The sequence below is a fragment of the Vidua macroura genome, chromosome 9 (genome assembly GCF_024509145.1).
Source record: "Vidua macroura isolate BioBank_ID:100142 chromosome 9, ASM2450914v1, whole genome shotgun sequence".
In the NCBI taxonomy this organism is placed as follows: Eukaryota; Metazoa; Chordata; class Aves; order Passeriformes; family Viduidae; genus Vidua; species Vidua macroura.
In genome coordinates this window covers 30,576,847-30,594,736 of record NC_071579.1, presented here as the reverse complement: position 1 = coordinate 30,594,736, position 17,890 = coordinate 30,576,847, and the positions used below count along the sequence as shown (strand labels likewise).

Here is a 17,890-nt window from a genome sequence, read left to right as displayed (position 1 = left end):
ACCCATCCATGAGACACAAATCCATAGAAAATTAAGATATTTTGGGGATTCTTGCTGATTACTGGCTTTTTGCATGTTGTAGGACCCTTACCTCGACAAGTTCTTTGCACTTGTCCATGCTCTGGATGAGCACATGTTCCCTGTGCGAATAGGAGACATGAGAATTATGGAAAACAACTTGGAAAATGAACTGAAGAGCAGCATTTCAGCTTTAAATTCCTCTCAACTGGAGCCGGTAGTGCGATTTCTTCATCTCCTGCTTGACAAACTGATCCTTCTGGTAGTAAGACCTCCTGTCATTGCAGGCCAAATAGGTATTTTATTTAAGTTTTATAGAGAATTACATAGCTGCAAGTTTGACACTTCCAATTTTATCATATTTATGTAGAAGTAAAAAAGTCCATTTTTATGCTTTATTTTAGTGCCACTAATATACCAAGTGTCTCCCAGATAAAACATGCTGGCATCCAGATCTGGGGTGATATACACAGCAGCAGTATTTAATATTTAATGGAAAGCTTCTAAAAAGGACTTGGAATTTGGTGTCCAAATTGAGCCACGAGAAAAAGAGCCTGATTTTCCTGGATGCTCAGCATGTTTTTAGCACTGGAGCTTGTTAAGCTGTCTCCATCCTGACAGAAAGCAGGGATTTCAGCCTTATTAATCACCTTGGAAAATCTGGAAGTAGGTGAAGTAGGAAAATACAGATGCTGCATGTTCCTGTTGTGGATTTGATACTGCCAGCATGAATAATCCCTTCTTTTGCTCCCTGTGAAGGGCTAAGCTCTGGCAGTACAAAAAAATCTCAAGTTTAAGTCAGGATTAGATACTTACTATTTAAAATAGCAGTTTTTGCTGTTTTTTTTTTTTTTTGGTAGGAAACCTGAGTTTGGACATGGTGGAATATAAGGATCTAAGACTGTTTTAAAAATACTTTTTAAAATATTTTCTTAGCTGTATAAATTATTTATTTAATCTTTCTGGGGAAGCATTTACCTGCATTTTTATTTTATATTTTAATGTTCTTTCACTCTTTCAGTGTTCTGTATTGGTTTAGTCGGTTTGCATGGAATATTATGGACATTAGTGATGGGATTTATTTAAAATAAGATTTTCATTCTTTAGCTGCTGTCGTTTTCCTTAATTTTTCTAGAATATCTGCCTTCAGTCTGTGTGTAGTTTTTTTTGTGCTCATTTTCAGAGCAGCTTTTTTCTCTCAACAAAATGAAATTGTTCATTTGATACAGTTTGTATTTTGGCTAAGGCTTAAATAGAAGAAATAATTAACTAAGAAAAGCCTGATAAATATCCATCAATGAAACAAAGACTTGCTGTTGTTACCATTGCAATTGATGACCGAAGTTGGGCTGGTTCCAGAAATGGAGCCTAAATTTGTTATGTTTATTAATAATACAAGTGGCAGCTGATCACTGGAGCAGCTGTCCTGCTCTCAGGCTGGTCAGACCTGGTTCAAACACCAGTTTGGGATGAGAAATGCTTGCTAGGCTCTAAGAAGCCCCACCATTTACCATGTAGGAGGTGGATGAAGAGCACATTTAGGATCTCCCCTGGGTGCTGCTGCAGTCTAAACCAAACTCCTCCCTTTTTGCTTTCAGTGAACCTGGGCCAAGCATCTTTTGAGGCGATGGCATCGATCATAAACAGACTTCACAAGAACTTGGATGGCAACCAGGACCAGCATGGCAGGAACAGCCTGCTTGCTTCCTATATTTATTATGTTTTTCGCCTACCCAACACCTATCCCAACTCACCATCACCAGGTAGCTCTTTTTTTTTTTTTTTAATTTTATTTCAAGTTTGGTAAAAGAAGGCAGAAGCCACTTGCTGGCAGAGGCTCCTGAGTTCCAACTGTGTGGCTGCTTCCCTGCAGGGCCCTGTTATTAATTCGCCAGTGTAGCCACTTAAATATGAGTTTAATTACTGTTAGTTGTGTCAGAGATTCAATTATTTGATGATTTTAAATAAGTGTCACTGCTGAAGGATTGTGAATTATGGCAAAAAACTGGGGTTTAAGGTTTTTTCTATGAGACAGGTGTGATGCACTCCTGGCCTGTCATGTTTCCCAGTCTCCTTCACAAGAACTTTTATACTTTAATCAAGTTCCAACAGAAGTTTAAACACTGGCTGGATGGAATAGGTATCCAAAGGGTATCTATTCCATCAATTAAACAAAGACTTGCAATTGACGACCAAAGTTGGGCTGATTCCAGAAATAGAGCCTAAATTCATTAAATTTATTATTTATATAATATTTTACATATTTTAATGCATGTGTGTATATATATACACGTATATACATACGTATATATATATATATATATATATATATATATATATATATATATATAAAAACTCATGCTTTTATTTTTGTGTATACATATAAAATAGAGACATTATATATTTAAAGCAGGAGTGTAAAATACTATAAAACACATGTCTGGGTACAGGAGGGAAGCAAATTAATCCCAGCCTTGCTGAAAGCAAGGGACGGGAAAGAGGTGGCGTGAGTGACAGCCAAGGAAAACCAAGTTTTGGAAGGAATGTTCATGCACAGAGTGGGGAAGCCCTGAGAGGTGTTGGGAAGATTTTGTACCTAAAACTGTGCCCACCTTTGGTGGGCTTTGAGTGTGAGGTCTGCAAAACATCCTGTTAGCTAAAGACAATCCCACAGGGAGCCTCCTGCTTCCCAGTGGATAAAAAATAGCTTTTTATTCCCATGCTGGAGTGACTGGGCAGGGCTGGCTGTCCTGAGGGGGTCTGGGTGATAAAGGATGGCCGGACTGACCAGGCAGGAGAGGCCTGGCTGTCCTGAGGGGGTCTGGGTGATGGAGGATGGCCAGAGTGACCAGGCAGGAGAGGCCTGGCTGTCCTGAGGAGGTCTGGTGATGGAGGATGGCCAGAGTGACTGGGCAGGGCTGGGTGTCCTGAGGGGGTCTGGGTGATAAAGGATGGCCGGAGTGACTGGGCAGGGCTGGGTGTCCTGAGGGGCTCTGGGAGATAAAGGATGGCCAGAGTGACTGGGCAGGGCTGGGTGTCCTGAGGGGATCTGGGTGAAGGAAGGCCAGAATGACCAGGCAGGGCTGGGTGTCCTGAGGGGATCTGGGTGATGGAGGATGGCCAGAGTGACCAGGCAGGAGAGGCCTGGCTGTCCTAAGGGGGTCTGGGTGATAAAGGATGGCCTGACTGACTGGGCAGGCCTTGCTGTCCAGAGGGGCTCTGGGTGAGGGGTGGCCGCACTGACCGGATGTCCCCGCAGGTCCCGGCGGCCTGGGGGGGTCCGTGCACTACGCCACCATGGCCAGGTCGGCCGTGCGCCCCGCCAGCCTCAACCTGAACCGCTCGCGCAGCCTCAGCAACAGCAACCCCGACATCTCCGGCACCCCCACCTCGCCCGACGACGAGGTGCGCTCCATCATCGGCACCAAGGTACGTCTGTCCTGTCCTGTCCTGCCCTGTCCTGTCCTGTCCTGTCCTGCCAGGGACCCCTCAGAGCCCCAGCACCTCCCAGTCCTTCCTGAGTACCAGGGAAGGGCTTGGGGGTTGTCCCAGCCCCTCCTCAGCCCTCTCCCAGCAGTTGCTGTTGGCACCGCAGGAACGCCGCTCCTTGGAAATGTTTCTGGCTTTTGGAGCCATCCTGGAGTGCTGCTTCCACAAGTGTGGGGGCTGAGGGCAGGAGTCCTTCTGGATTTGTCTCCCCCTCACTTTTTGCGTGGCCAGCAGCCGAACCCTGAGCCCAGCTCTGTTGTGTCTCCCCAAACCTTGCACCCTCTTCCCCCGCTCTTCCCTCCCAACCCCAGACTCCCTCCTCTCCTCTGCGTTCAGCTGCTCAGCTTTCTCTACTCCTCGTGTCCAGAGTGGGTGTCTTGCACACAGCAGGAATATTCCTGCTCCCTGCATGGCCCAGAGAGGATTTGGGATGCTTGGTGAGAGGCACAGTCTGGCCAGCTGAGCACAGGGGGACTGACTCCCACACTGACTGCCCACCCCAGAAAGAGAAATTCCAGCGTGGGTGCAGAGCATCCAGCATGGTTGTGCTCTGGCTCTTGAGGGATCATAAATCCATCTCCTCCTGCTGACTTCTGACTACACAGAACCACCACAGTCCCAGTCTGAGCCCTTCATTTTGTGCCTAAAATAGGTGGGATGAGCCAGGACAAAGCAGTGTTGGTAATTCCCTCCCTTGAGAGGGCTGCCAAGCTGCTTTGGGGCTCTCTCTTTTTTTTTTTTTTTTTTTTTTTTTATTCTTCAAACTGTGATAACTTCATCAGGGTGAGACTCTTTCCTACCACAGCCTTTCACTCTTCCAGCATAGGTGAATTCCTGAGCCCTTTCAGGGAGCTGTTAAATTCCTTTGGAAGTTTAGGGAGCAAAGTTGTTACCAAAGCCACCACCCTGACCAGACAGGTTTGACATGGCTGATGCTGGGTTTTATAAGGGCAAGAAAAACACAGTTTGAGGAAGAGGTTACCAATTTTAAATGAATGACGACATCATTTGCTGACCAAATAAGAGGCTGAAGAATTGTGGGTAGGCAAATGATTATTTCTTACATCAAAGTCTGGACTTACAAGTCTTGAAGTATTTTGAAGACCACTTCAGTATCTTGCTAATTAAACAAGCCTGACCTTTTGTGAAATGCCACAGGCACTGATGTGCATATGGAATTTACCCAGGCTATCAGAAGTTTAATGTGTGCTGGCTTGGTGAATAATGTCACAGTAGAAAACAAAGAGAGATTTTCTTCCAGAGGTTTTAAAGGAGAACCTGTTCTGTGGATAATCATTGAGGGAGAAGTTTCCTTTAGGGTAGTCTGAGTATCAGGAATTAACCTCAGTCTGGCTATACAGACTTTTGGTTGAGTAGAATTATTTCTGTTTCTTAATATCAATAGACAAAAATAAGACACTTCCTGAGATGCTGACATGAGTGAAAGGGTGCAGAAATCCCTGTTGTTTCTCCAAATAATGGCTTAAGGAATAGATAGATTCTAATTTGAAGTGCAGATTCCCTATCACAGGAAGTTTTCTGCTTTAAAACAACTCAAATAGTGGGTTTTTTTGTTGTTTGAGGGCGGTCTTCAAAGTCGAGTCTTGTGTTATATTTTATTCTAATGTAATGTGTTTAGGGGTGTGGTTGGTATAAGTGCTTTAAGTCTCCCTCTTCCCTTAAGTCTCCCTTATCTCCTCTTACTTCATTTTGAAAACTCTGTACAGGATTTGGAAGATTTCTGTTTATTGTTGCAGCAGAGGAGGTCTTAGGTCTGTCACTTGTTTTGCTATCATTTGTGAATTGAAACCATGTAAATTTTATTCCCTACTAAAGAAAATTTATTAAATGTCTAAAAAGACATGTTTAAAGTGATCCTGGAATGCTGGAGATGAGAAAAACCCAGAAGACGTTGTGGAGCTCCATTGCTCTGCCAGTGGATTTTCACAGATGTGGGTCATGTTCCTGCACAGACCCAGCTGCAGGTTGAACCCCAGGGGCAGCACAGAATTTAACAACAGCTTTGTGAACTTTGGAGTGACTCAAGCAATAAGGAGCTCCTGTACTCTTTTTGTTTTCTGAAGAGGAAAGAATCCTTCCCTTTCAGATTTTTACAAAATGACTTCTGCTTCTGCAAACACAGTGTGTGTTTAATTGTTATCCTCAGAACCAGAGCGACAAGATTAGGAAACCCTGAGAGAGAAATGTGAGGGGGATAAAGGCATGTTCAAAATTAGTCCTGATTTTACAAAACAAGAGCTTAGTTCAGCATTCTGCAAAGCCCTTTCGACTTTAAATCACTGTGAGCAAAATAAAGCATGTTTATGGGGCTGAGCAGGGCACAGGGCTTTGATTTATTCCTGCCAAAAAGTAATTGAGATTAAAACACTCTCCTTATGTGTTCAGTATTTTTTTTATTGGACATCTTAAGCAAAATTACAGCACTGCTGAGCTCTGCCTCGAGGAGCTCGGTGGATTAATGGTTTGAATCCCAGGTTACAGCTCTCACGCCAGGTTCAACCTTGAGGTGGATTTTAGTTTGCTGAGAGAAATAAATGATTTGGCTTGGTGGACTTTGCAGCTGATGCTGATCACTGGGATGAAATGGACTGCACCTTTGATTTGTATATTGGGAAAAAGCCCTAAGTTGGCACAGAAATGAGGATGGAAACTCTCGCTCAGGTGAGGGTTGTTAAAATCAATGTGTGGTATTTATAAGGAATTGTGTCTGTCAGAGCTGCTTCCTGGGACCCAGGGAAGTCCAGTCCATCCCCCTGAATGTTCCTGATTTGGGAGCAGCCTGGGTGACAGCACAAGTTTAAATTTTTCCTTCTTTCTGAGAGTCTCAAGGAGAAGAGAGCAGAGAGAGGAGGGATCCACAGTAATTTTGCCAAAATGATCCATTGCAGTAGAATTTGGAGTACAGGGTAGATTGAGCTTTTGAAAAGCAGGATGGTTTTTCAAATGTTTTGCTTGGCAAAACAGGTTGGTTCCAGAAAAGGTACGTGCTCTTTCCTCCCTTTGCCACAGTGCCCAGAGGAAATGCCTGAGTGTCCATGTGAAATTCTGCAGCAGTGCTGGACTTCTATTCCATAGGCAGGGCACCCTGTGAGGATTGACAGTCAGCCTCTTCAGTTTCTCAGAATTTCTGTAAGAATTGTAGAGCTTATGAAATCCGGGCTACCCTGAAGATGCTGGAAACCTCAGAGAGCATCCTCACATCTCAGCACAGTTTTTCACTGTCACAGTGTAAATCTCACCTGGCTCCATGGGAATGGGTTTAAACTGAGCAAAGGACAAGTGGGATTTTTCAGGAGGAGGAGAGTTTTTGAATGTCAAGCATTCCAGACAGGACAGGCCAGACCAGAGCTGTTGACAGGATTAATGTTCTGTATGTATGTGAGATATAAAATAATCCTCTGGACTCGATGTCTCGACAGGCACCTGAGAACTCAGGTTCTAAGTGCTGATGTGTTTGCAGTGTACCCACTTTGAATGCTTGTAAGGACTGAACTTTGACTACTGTATGGCATGCAACATGTAATATTTCTTTCCTTTCCCAACTGCTTTCTGTCACATGCCCAGGGCTTGGACCGCTCCAATTCCTGGGTAAACACTGGTGGTCCAAAAGCAGCCCCATGGGGATCCAACCCCAGCCCAAGTGCAGAGTCAACACAGGTGGTGTCTTCGGTAGAGGTTTTTCTGCCTTTGTTTTCCCTGATGTTTCCCTGTAGAATATCTTCCTTTCAGTGCATATTCCAGTTTTGGTGGTTTCTTTTATTTTTTTTTCTTTTTTTTTTTTTTTGGTAATTGTTTATTTGAAAACTTTTCAGTTTGGTTTTATAAATTCTCATCTTCTCCCCCACCACCCCACCACACTGCATGAAAAGCCTCTGATCGCGTGAACGTGTCCCCTCCTTTCATTTCAGTGGTTGCTGGTCTGTGAAATGTAAATGCTGTGACTGCTTTTGTTTTCTTTTTTTTTTTTCTCTTTCTCTCACACTAGTTTCAGCTTCAGGTGGAGCACATTTCTAAGTGGGAACATTAATCACAGCTTCATAGTTTTGTCCATGTTTGCCATTCCTTTCGATGTCGTGAGCCATTTTGCCATTCTCATCAAGCATTTAGTACTCATCGTCCAGTAATCCTTCATGACTTGTTTGAGTGGAATATTGTGAACCCAAACTGATTGCCACATATGAAATTCTCTCTTCAAACATGTCAATTTGAGTGCTGGAGGCAGTGATTTGCCAGGGCCAATTGTATTGTTCTGTGTTGCAAAGTATGAAAACTTTACAGCAGCTTCAGTCAGGAAGAGTTTATTTAGCCCCCATTGCCTGCTGCTCTCCACTGCATGGTTGCCTTGAACGTACCTCTCAACTGCTCCTCCTTCCCAGTTTATCAGCCTTCCCAAAATATTTAGTTCAAGTTCACTTGCTCTCGTGGCAAATTATTTCCATCAGAAGCAGAACTTGAGTGATTTTCCCCTTGCCCGTGGCAGCAGCAGCGTGGCTGTGGGTACATCCCCTCACACTTGGCCTCTGGTGGATTGAGAGGTATGGGCTGAAATTCCAGATATTACCTGTGCATGTTGATAAAATGCAAGGATGGAAAAGTTTCATGCTTTGCAGCATTGTCTTTGTACATCAGAACATGCAGTTCTTTAAATAACCTATATGTCTTAAAACCAATCAGAATTGCTGTCGTTTTATTTAGACCCAATCTGTAAATGCCTAAGAGTTTGAGAATGCTTAAAAAGCTGTAAAAACCCTACAGTTGGAAGAGTATTTTTGTAAACGTTCTTTGTCCTTGAGCTGCAAAACCCATCCACGGCAAACTTTAATGTCCTGTCATCATTCATTCATCTCCACTCCGTAGGCTACGGATCGAAGTTGTAATCGTATGTCTTCGCACACTGAGACGTCAAGTTTCTTACAAACATTAACAGGACGATTACCAACCAAAAAGGTAGATTTCAGTGGAGACAATTGATATTGTGGGGCAGGGAGGTCAAGTCATTCTGAAAACATGATGCAATTTATTCTTTTATTTATAGCCAGATTCTTTTTTTTTTCCCCCTGAGGTCATTAGGAACTGCTGGTGCTTAACACCTCTGAATATCCAGGCTGTAGGGAATTTGAAGTATTTGGAGTTGAATTGGGAAGAATTAAATGATCAGGAGTTGCTTGTCTGATTTAATGGCCGTAGTGTTTGGGGCCAGTTTATTACTGGCTTTCAAAAAATATGAATAGCACTGTCTAGACACGTAAATGATACATTTTGTGTGCAAAATGAAAATGTGTTGGATGGCTCGGTATGCTGAGCTCACTTATCCAGGTGTTAATCCAGAGAGACTCCAGAAAGGGAACGGGAGTCACTTTGAAAGTGAACTCCCTTAGAGGACATAAGGACCTCGTAAACAATGTCAGAAAGGCAAAATGCCAGAGCTTTCTTTTGTGTAAAGAAAATGTGGCCACTGCCACGGTCAGTCTGTGGGTTGGTCTTTTCCGAGAAAAGAAATCCAAGAGCTGTTTGAGCCCTGTGTTTCTTTCTTACTGTTTTAAGTCCTTTCTCACAGTAAATCGACATTTTTATACAAATCACTTTATATGTCCACTTTTTACTCCTTTTTCCTGCGAAAATCAGACCAGGCAGAAAGGTAGACTTTTTAAACTAAACTAATTTGAGCACCAACCTTTTTTTTTTAATTATTATTTCTTGGGGGCGGGTGGAAAATTCTTTTGACACTTGAGATTCAATCCTGGAGCGAGATGCTGTGAAACGTTTCTCACATCACATGTCATAACCTCATCCCTCATTGTTAGCTGGGGATTTCTTTATGGGATGCCACCGCTGCTGTCATGTCCTCAGTTATTTAGTTTGCTTAACTCATTGTTTGCCATAACTGCCACGGACCGTGCTGACATTTCTCATGGGGGCTGTGTTGGGAGCTGCTCTGGAGGCTCGGGCTGACTCTGGGTTTGATCTGTAGCTTTTCCATGAGGAGCTGGCCCTGCAGTGGGTTGTGTGCAGCGGGAGCGTGCGGGAGGCGGCCCTGCAGCAGGCCTGGTTCTTCTTCGAGCTGATGGTGAGCAAACACCTCCCTGATACCTCCCAGCCCCTGCTTTCAAACAGAACCAGCAACAGCTGCAAGTGGCCCTGCTGTAATTTATATCCCCATAGGTGAAGAGCATGGTGCATCATCTGTATTTTGCTGACAAACTGGATGCGCCGAGGAAGAATCGTTTCCCAGAGCGCTTCATGGATGACGTGTCTGCACTGGTCAGCACAATTGCTGGTGATATAGTCTCCCGCTTCCAGAAGGTGATGGCAAACAATTACACTGAGCCCAGCTTGGCCACCAGCCCTCCTGCCTCTTGTTTGCTTGAAAACACACAGGGTTCCTCATCTGCTTTCTGGTTTTCTCTTCCTTCTCTCCAGGACACGGAAATGGTGGAGCGGCTCAACACCAGTCTTGCGTTTTTCCTCAATGATTTGTTGTCCATCATGGACAGAGGATTTGTTTTTGCTCTTATTAAGACCTGCTACAAACAGGTGATTGCAGATAAACATTGTGGCATAACTGAGCCCTGGCAGAGCCTGCTACTGTTGAATTTCTCTGGACAGACAGTAAAATATGGACACAGTTCAGGTCTTCTTAGGGCATGGCATTCTCAGAGGTGATTTAGGGTTTACGCCTCTCTGATTACACTCTTAACTGTTAATTAGGAGTCACTCCCTGGAGTGAATGGACATGGAGCAGGAAGGGAGAATTACTCCCTCTGCTCACCACATTCAGAGTAATTGAATCAAAAATTAGTGGGAGGTTCTGTGAGGGAGCTCAGACTGTTGTGGTGTCTTAAGGACACGGTGACCCTGGATGATCATACTGATCACTGAGCTCCTCTTCCATCCTTTGGGGCATGCAGCGTGTTCTTCCCCATAAGGAGGGCACCTCATTTGCAGTGTGACAGGGAAATCACCCTGAACCACTAAGTTTTGTTTGACTACAAGCATCCATTCTGACACTGTGTACAGAGGAGATAACGAGGAATCAGTGAGAAGTGGGACTAAGCTTGGACTCGTTTTCCCTTTAGAATCTAAAACATTCTCTGTAAGGAGCAGAAGAACAGCAGGAGCATTTAAGATTTTAAGCTGCCTGCTGTATATTACATATATGATGTGTCATTAATTATATTTTTATATATAAAAGATATATGTATAAAAACCAACCTGCATCTTGGAGCTGTTAGTGCATCACACTGTGGTTCTCACAACTCCCTGCTGAAATCAACAGGATGTGGGAATTACAGAATCAAAGAATGGTTTGGGTTGGAAAGGACCTTAAAGATCATCTTGTTCCAACCCCCCAACAGGTGAAGTCTACAGTTCTTCATTTGGTTACTTAAATACAACTGGTGTATAGATTTTGGATTGAAAGATATGTCTAGGATGTGTGTGGCTCCTGCACATCAGGAACTGAATTTCTGGCACAAAAAAAGTGCTGTGGATGTGGGTGTGACCATTTAATGACACCAAGCTCTCCAGTTCTTGCTCTGGGAGTGATTTTGGGTGGGCCAGGAGGGCTCACCTTGAAGTTACACTCTCTTTTGGTGCTGACTGCAATGCTGTGGGCTGGATTTTCCAGGTGTCTTCAAAGGTGTATTCCTTAACAAATCCAAGCAACCTGGCATCTCTGAAGCTGGACTTCCTGCGCATCATTTGCAGCCATGAGCACTATGTCACCTTGAATTTACCCTGCAGCTTGCTCACACCACCTGCATCTCCATCACCATCTGTGTCTTCAGCCACTTCCCAGGTACTGAGAAATTTGGGAAATACAAGTTGGGCTTGGAGCTGAGAATGAAATCTTCTGAGGCAGTTGTATCACTGTACCTTCAATCCCCCTTGCTAATATTTTTGGAAGTGTTTAGTTAGAAATCAGTTTTTCCTGCAACAGAAGTTTTGATTGCTTTTGATCTTTTATTATTGAGAAAAGAGTGCCCATATCCCTCTCCTGGGAGTGACCACACACTGTCCTTAGGGACCTGGTCCCCTCTTGTATTGGACAAACACAAATAAGCCATAAAGGAAAATACTTTGTCCAGTTGCCCTTTTCTGGCAACACAAGGGATTTCTGAGCTCCCTGCAGCTTAGTCCTGGCCTGCTCAGAAAAAGTAATTTGAATTAGTGTGTCATTCAAGTGGATTAATTAGTTGCAAAACCACATAAACTAAATCAATTAAAGCCTTCTTCAGCCCGCATAAGAACATCCTTGAGTTGAAAGTTTAACCAATCCACTTTTAAAGGTTATTTGGTGTAACTTCCCTAACAGGGGAAGACAATCACAACAAACAGAATTAATGGAAGGGTTACTGAGCTGGGATGGAATTTAAGTGTAGATGTGCCTTGATCTAAACAAAAAAGGGAAAAGGCATGAGGTTGTCTTTAATTCTGAAAACTGCTTCATATGTGTTTCCTAAGCTTTGACTCTGTTCATGATGCAGCTTCTGAAACTTGATTTTTTCAGAGTTCTGGGTTCTCCACCAATGTCCAAGACCAGAAGATTGCAAATATGTTTGAGTTGTCTGTGCCTTTCCGCCAGCAGCATTACCTGGCCGGGCTGGTGCTCACAGAACTGGCTGTCATTCTAGATCCTGATGCAGAAGGGTAAATCTTCACAAAGTTTTGTTTTTCAAAGAGCTGTCTGTAATTGCAAGCAAATGGTGGATGCAAAGAAAGTCCTGGCATGGCCAGAATTTATATAAATTAGTAAGCTGTGATAAGAAATCAGCGATTTAAGAATCTTCTTTCTTCTTGCCCCTTCTGTTTCTTCCTTATCCCAGACTCTGTAAACCTGATTTCAGTCACATTTTTCCAGCTGAGAAGAGGGAAAGAGGTTCCTGCTGGAGCCCCCACATGCCACAGGGCACTGCTGGAGCTCTGAAAGGAAAATAGCTTTTCTCAAACGTAACAGGAAAATAATTTCCAACATTTAGGAAGCCTCTCTTGCTGGTGGTTTTAAATGTTACAATATATTTTGCCTGTGGTTCTCCCAGCTCTTTTTAACTGTAAATTGTGCATTGATGAGGCCCCTGTGGGTTACACAAATAGACAAATAGAGTCAAGCATGCAGAGTTTGTCAGTGACTCGCCTGGCTTGTGCAGCAAATAATTTTCTGCTGTAGTCCTGACATCCAGTCTGTTCCTTGTGTTATTTAGGGCTGTTTTCTGCCTTGCCTCTTTAAAATGGGTTGCAATGGAAATTATTGATTGCTTCCACAGTCCTGAGTTCCCTCACAGACATTTTTCTCAAGGTGGACTCAGAAATACCAGCCGAGTCAACAAATGCTGATGATTCATGGTTAATTCCGCCCCTTTGCCAAGAGGTCTCTGGAGTTAAACATTCATTCTGTTTCCTCTTGGAGAAGAAAGTGATGCCATAAACTGGAATATTTTCCTGTATATATACATAACACACTGCAGTCCCATTTGTTTGGCCTGAAATGAAAAAAGCAGCAAATCTTTACCTGTATGTGCTGTCTGCAGAAATCCTTTTTGTGCCAGAGGAGCATCCTGCTCACTGGTTAGAAATCAGGCCCTGTCTCTGAGTGTGTCTGCCCTTGTTCTTCACAAACTTTCTGTTCTCTACCTGCCTACCAAGCCCTTAAACCTGGCCCAGGTTGGTAATCTCTGCACAGAGGAGCTTGCTGGTGTCCACCTGGGACACAGCTCCTCTCTCAAGCCTTGTCTAGCCAGAAAAAGGCTCCTGGTACCAGTTCAGCTCTGGAGATGCATTTTGATCCAAGCTCCTGAATTTGGGGGCAGATGTATACCTGTAAAACATTTACTTTTTTACTGTTTTCCAGAAAAACCTGGAGTTTCAGGTTTGTTGACTTCTCAAGCTCAAACCCTGTGCATTTCTCCTGGTAGATCTATCAGATAAAGTAAACCAAGTGTGTTCAGATCTGCTCTTCCCTTGCTGTGAAGACTTTGAACAGTCATACATGATCACCACAAGAGAGTTCACACTTGCCTTCCATAAAATATTGGTGCCAGCACTGGAGAAAGCTCAGAATTGTTCCCAGTTCATTATCCTGCAGCAGGAGTGGAAAGGGCTGTTCATCTAGTTGCTTATTGTGTTAGAGATCTGCTTTAGACCTTCATAGGTAATCCAGAGCCTTAAATGTGTTCTGTCCTTACTCTTTTTGCTCCATTAGCAGGATATGTTTAGTTTTAGCTCAATTTATAAGAACTACTTGGATTGAGTTGGACAGAGAAGGAGACAGCTCCCTGGTGCCTGGAGGTGTGTGTTGGATACATCCCTCAGTGTGGCAGGGTACAGTGTGACAGGGTACAGAGCAGCCCTGCAGAGCACCTGCAGCCTGAAAAACAGGACAAACAAAGCTTGCAGGGGAAGGGATCCAGCTGAACGTGACAGGGCCCAGCTGCTGGGCCCTGCACAGTTGTCTCTGCAAACACTGCAGGGATGCTTTGGCCATGACACACAGCACCCACGCTGCCCATCTTGGCTGAGGGTGCAGGCCAGAAGTGAGAAAATCAGAATTCAGCCCTCAGAGTTCAGTGTCAGAGTCGGTTTTGCCACAGGTGTGGGTGGGTGTTGACAGAGATCCAGGCCAGGGCTGAGATAAGGGAGAGGAGGGAGGGAGGTGAGATCGATTCGCTGCCTTATCGGGAAGAGCAGGGGGCTGCATTTCCTCCTCTCCACCAGGAATTGATCCACCACAGTGCCCACCCAGCTCTGGGAAAGTGACAAAGAAATCCATGGATCCCTAGGTTGGAATTAAGCAGCATTGCTTGGATGTTTTCCCTATCTGCAGTTTTATGGCCTGTGGGATAGTTTCCCTTGAATTTTAAAAAACGCCATTTAGGTGGCACTCCTTCAAAATAGTACAAAGACTTTTCTTTATCCTTAATCTGAAGGAACCAGTCACTTAAATAAGCATTTCCTTCCTAGTTGTTAAGGCTCTCACTAATTACACAAACAAGCAATTGTAGGATCTCATTATGGCTTGATTAAAAGCCACAGGGAGGACCTGCAGCTCCAATGGCTCATGTCCTTTCAAGCTGTACTGCTGCCTTATAGTCAACTTCAAACCCCCAAAAATCCAGTCAAAGCCTCTTTTTTTTAACCAGAACTCACCTCTACTTTTCAGGTAAAGTGGATACTGCCTGAAATTCAGCACTTGTTTTAATACCTCAGGTCTGAACATTGCAGCTTATGTTTTGCTACTGCCTAATGTCTGAGCTTCCTTGGCTGCTTCATGCATGGGGTAAAGTGTCTTCTTGGCTGGTTTGCCTACAGAAGCAAATAGCTGCAGAGAGAGCCTGCTATTTGCTCTGGGAGAGTTTTGCCTCTGCGTGGTGGCTGAGGGGATTGAAAGGAGCAGAGTCCTTGAGAGATGCAGGGGAGTTTTTGTGTTTCAAGGAGAGTCACACATGGTGCTCTACAGAAGGGCTCTGCCAGTGTTTGCATCTGAATAATGACAGAAGCCATTTTGGCTATTTTTCCTTCTATCCCTTCATGTCTTTGCCACTTTTTATTCAGAATTATGGATCTACAGTCTCCTGTTTTGGTTCAGTAATTGCATGGGGTAGGGTGGGAAGCTGAAGCAGAAACTTCCTAATCATTTGATTAAAGCAATGTTCTGGTTTAGGAGGGTTTGTCTCTGTGTAAATGGTGTTAAATAGCAACAAAAAAAAAGAATACAATTAATAGTTTTACTAAACCCACTGTCCTCTCAAGTTTCTCTCCCTGTTTTCCAAATTTCCTAAGTTTTTTCTAAGAGTTTTTAGTAGGTTGAATGCTTCAGCATAGCAGTAGCTGGGACTTTGGGGGTTTTTAATGGAATATATGAGAGTGTTCACGTTATACTGAGTGTGCATTCCATGAGATATTTTTGCCCATTTTACAAGGCACAGTGAAAAACCAGCCAACCATCTGTAAAATCCATGGGAGATCAAAAAAACCCATGCAACGGCAGTCCGCACGAAGTTAAAAATAAAAAGCGGGATTTTTTTTCTTTTTTTCCTTCCTTTTTGAAGCCCCTTAGTTACAAAAGAGAGTTTGCTTTGAAGATATTAACTAATGTGCGTGACCCAACTGTCTTTTAACAGTTTATTTGGATTGCATAAGAAGGTCATCAACATGGTACACAACCTGCTGTCCAGCCACGACTCGGACCCACGGTACTCTGACCCCCAGGTAAAGGCCCGGGTGGCAATGCTGTATCTACCTCTGATTGGCGTGATCATGGAAACTGTGCCTCAGCTCTATGACTTCACAGGTATTTGATATTCTCTGCCTTGGCTGTCTGCTCGCCAGAATGGGTGGTTGGGTTAAAAAATTGAATTATCAACGCCTTTGCTGTTGGATGAGGTTGTTTCTGAATTGCGATTTTGGCATTTTTTCGTGTTTGTTTTCACTTGCAAAATGTGCCTTCAATGCCTGTTAACACTCAAGCATTTGCCCACTTGTTGGCATGAAATAAAAAAATAAAGCAGTGCATTTTAGTTTACATCCCACTGGCTGATGTAAATGCAGAGCCAGCTTCCATCTATGTCTCTGACCTGCTTAAAAAGTCACCCCTCACACTGTACCAGAGTCCCTAAATCCAAAGGATAAGCAGAGTTCCTAATTCCAGAGGATAAGCAGAATTCCTCGTCTTCCTCCTGTCACGTGCTCCATCAGCAGTTCTTTTTCAGAGGTGCTTTGCAAAGTGTCCCAAAGAGCAGCAGAAGTTATTTCAAATCGGGGCAGGGAGTCAGGAATAGTTTGGAATTTAAAGTTCTCCTCTACATCCTCTGAGTTCCATGACACAATAAAGCTGCAGGAAGGGATTTGGAGTATTCAAAGGGACAAAAGGGCTGTTGTTAGAAGGGTTTCAGGTACTGAGGTTGTGTAAGTTGCATTTGGGAATTGCTTTCTTTGCTTTCATGGCCTCAAATCATTGTCCTGTTCTTTGCAGGACCTCTCAAGTGGGATGATTTTCAGTTTGCATTCCCAGCTCAGTGAGACCAGCACTATGGATGGAGTCTGGGGGGTGAAGCCTTGATTTGGGGCTTGACTAAAGTCGTGTATTTCTCTGCAGAGAGTCACAACCAGCGGGGGAGGCCGAGCTGTGTCGCCGTGGACGATTATGAGAATGAGGGTGGCAGCATGATCAACCAGACAGTGGCCATGGCCATTGCAGGGACTTCTGTCCCCCAGCTCACCAGGCCCAGCAGTTTCCTACTCCCTTCTTCGGTACAAATCCCTCTCTCCTCATTTCCTGACCCTCAGTCTGTGTCAACCAGCAAATATTCAGCAGGTTCTGTGGGGACCTACATCAGTTTGCAGTTGGTGTGCAGAGGGGCAACAAGGGGGACAAACCACGTTTGCATGTTGCTGTGTGTGTATCAGAGGGGCATAAGAAAATGCCAAGGAGGGATAGGAATCAACAAACCTCATAAAGTGGGAGAATTCTCTTTCCTGATAAAGATTCTTCTGTTCTGAAACAATCTTATAAAACCTCTGTGAAGTGCAGTAGTCACTATGAGCTTTAAACCCTAAGAACAAATTCTACCCCAGGTAAATCCCACCTGGCTGAAGACAAGGAGGGGCTATTTTCCCTGTTCTCTGCACAGAGAGGGCATCCTGATTCTGGTAGCAAGCAGACCCTCCCATTTCTGCCTTCTCTTGCCTTTACTCCAGGACCATGACCCCTTTTTGCTGGGGTTTAGGTGCACTCTCAGTGAGACACTGATAGATGCATGAGATAACATGCAGCCCCTCTGCTTAACCCCTAAGCTGCTGAGGTTATTACAGTTATGTCAAGGGAAGAAACTCACTCTGTGGTGATGGAATGTGAAGGCCTGTCCTGATCTGTGTTTCAGAGTGGCAGGCAGCACTCCACCTTCTCAACAGAGTCCAGCCGCAGCCTCCTCATCTGCCTGCTCTGGGTGCTGAAGAACGCGGACGAGAGCGTCCTGCAGAAGTGGTTCACTGACCTGTCAGTGCTGCAGCTCAACCGCCTGCTGGACCTGCTCTATCTCTGTGTCTCCTGCTTTGAGTACAAGGTACTGCCAGGCTGGAACCCCCTGGAGTCCCTCCTGGGCCCTGCCGAGGACCTTTACGCTGCCGTCCTTTACACGACTGCAGAAAGGCATTTCCTGCTCTCTCCAAAGTATTTCCTGTATTCACAATCCCAAGGCCAGGCTTTTCCCATGTTTACTTCCCAGCCATGTGAGTGTCTGTGCCTCGTTCCACTTCTCAAGCAGTTTGTGCTGCTTGCCCCTCATCTGGGAACTGCTGCAGTGTCACTTTGAAAAGAGAGTTTTCTGTAGCAATGCTGGAATTTGAGTGTTTTATCTACCTACCAACT

The 17,890-nt window shown here is 44.3% G+C and overlaps 1 protein-coding gene across 11 annotated transcripts in view; it reads left to right on the top strand.

Moving 5' to 3' along the window:
- DOCK7 (dedicator of cytokinesis 7) overlaps positions 1-17,890 on the top strand; it is a 95,058-nt gene that overhangs the window by 55,126 nt on the left and 22,042 nt on the right. For 6 of the 11 annotated variants that reach the window (XM_053985246.1, XM_053985245.1, XM_053985244.1 and 3 more), the window contains exons 20-31: positions 83-314; positions 1,617-1,781; positions 3,278-3,447; positions 8,386-8,475; positions 9,500-9,595; positions 9,691-9,831; positions 9,949-10,062; positions 11,156-11,326; positions 12,038-12,177; positions 15,645-15,814; positions 16,619-16,773; positions 17,403-17,585. In XM_053985246.1, the coding sequence (XP_053841221.1) occupies positions 83-314; positions 1,617-1,781; positions 3,278-3,447; positions 8,386-8,475; positions 9,500-9,595; positions 9,691-9,831; positions 9,949-10,062; positions 11,156-11,326; positions 12,038-12,177; positions 15,645-15,814; positions 16,619-16,773; positions 17,403-17,585 (1,827 nt within the window). Of the gene's footprint in view, positions 1-82; positions 315-1,616; positions 1,782-3,277; positions 3,448-7,092; positions 7,186-8,385; positions 8,476-9,499; positions 9,596-9,690; positions 9,832-9,948; positions 10,063-11,155; positions 11,327-12,037; positions 12,178-15,644; positions 15,815-16,618; positions 16,774-17,402; positions 17,586-17,890 lie in introns of all 11 variants that reach the window. The other 5 variants (XM_053985249.1, XM_053985248.1, XM_053985247.1 and 2 more) reach the window with 2 other exon arrangements.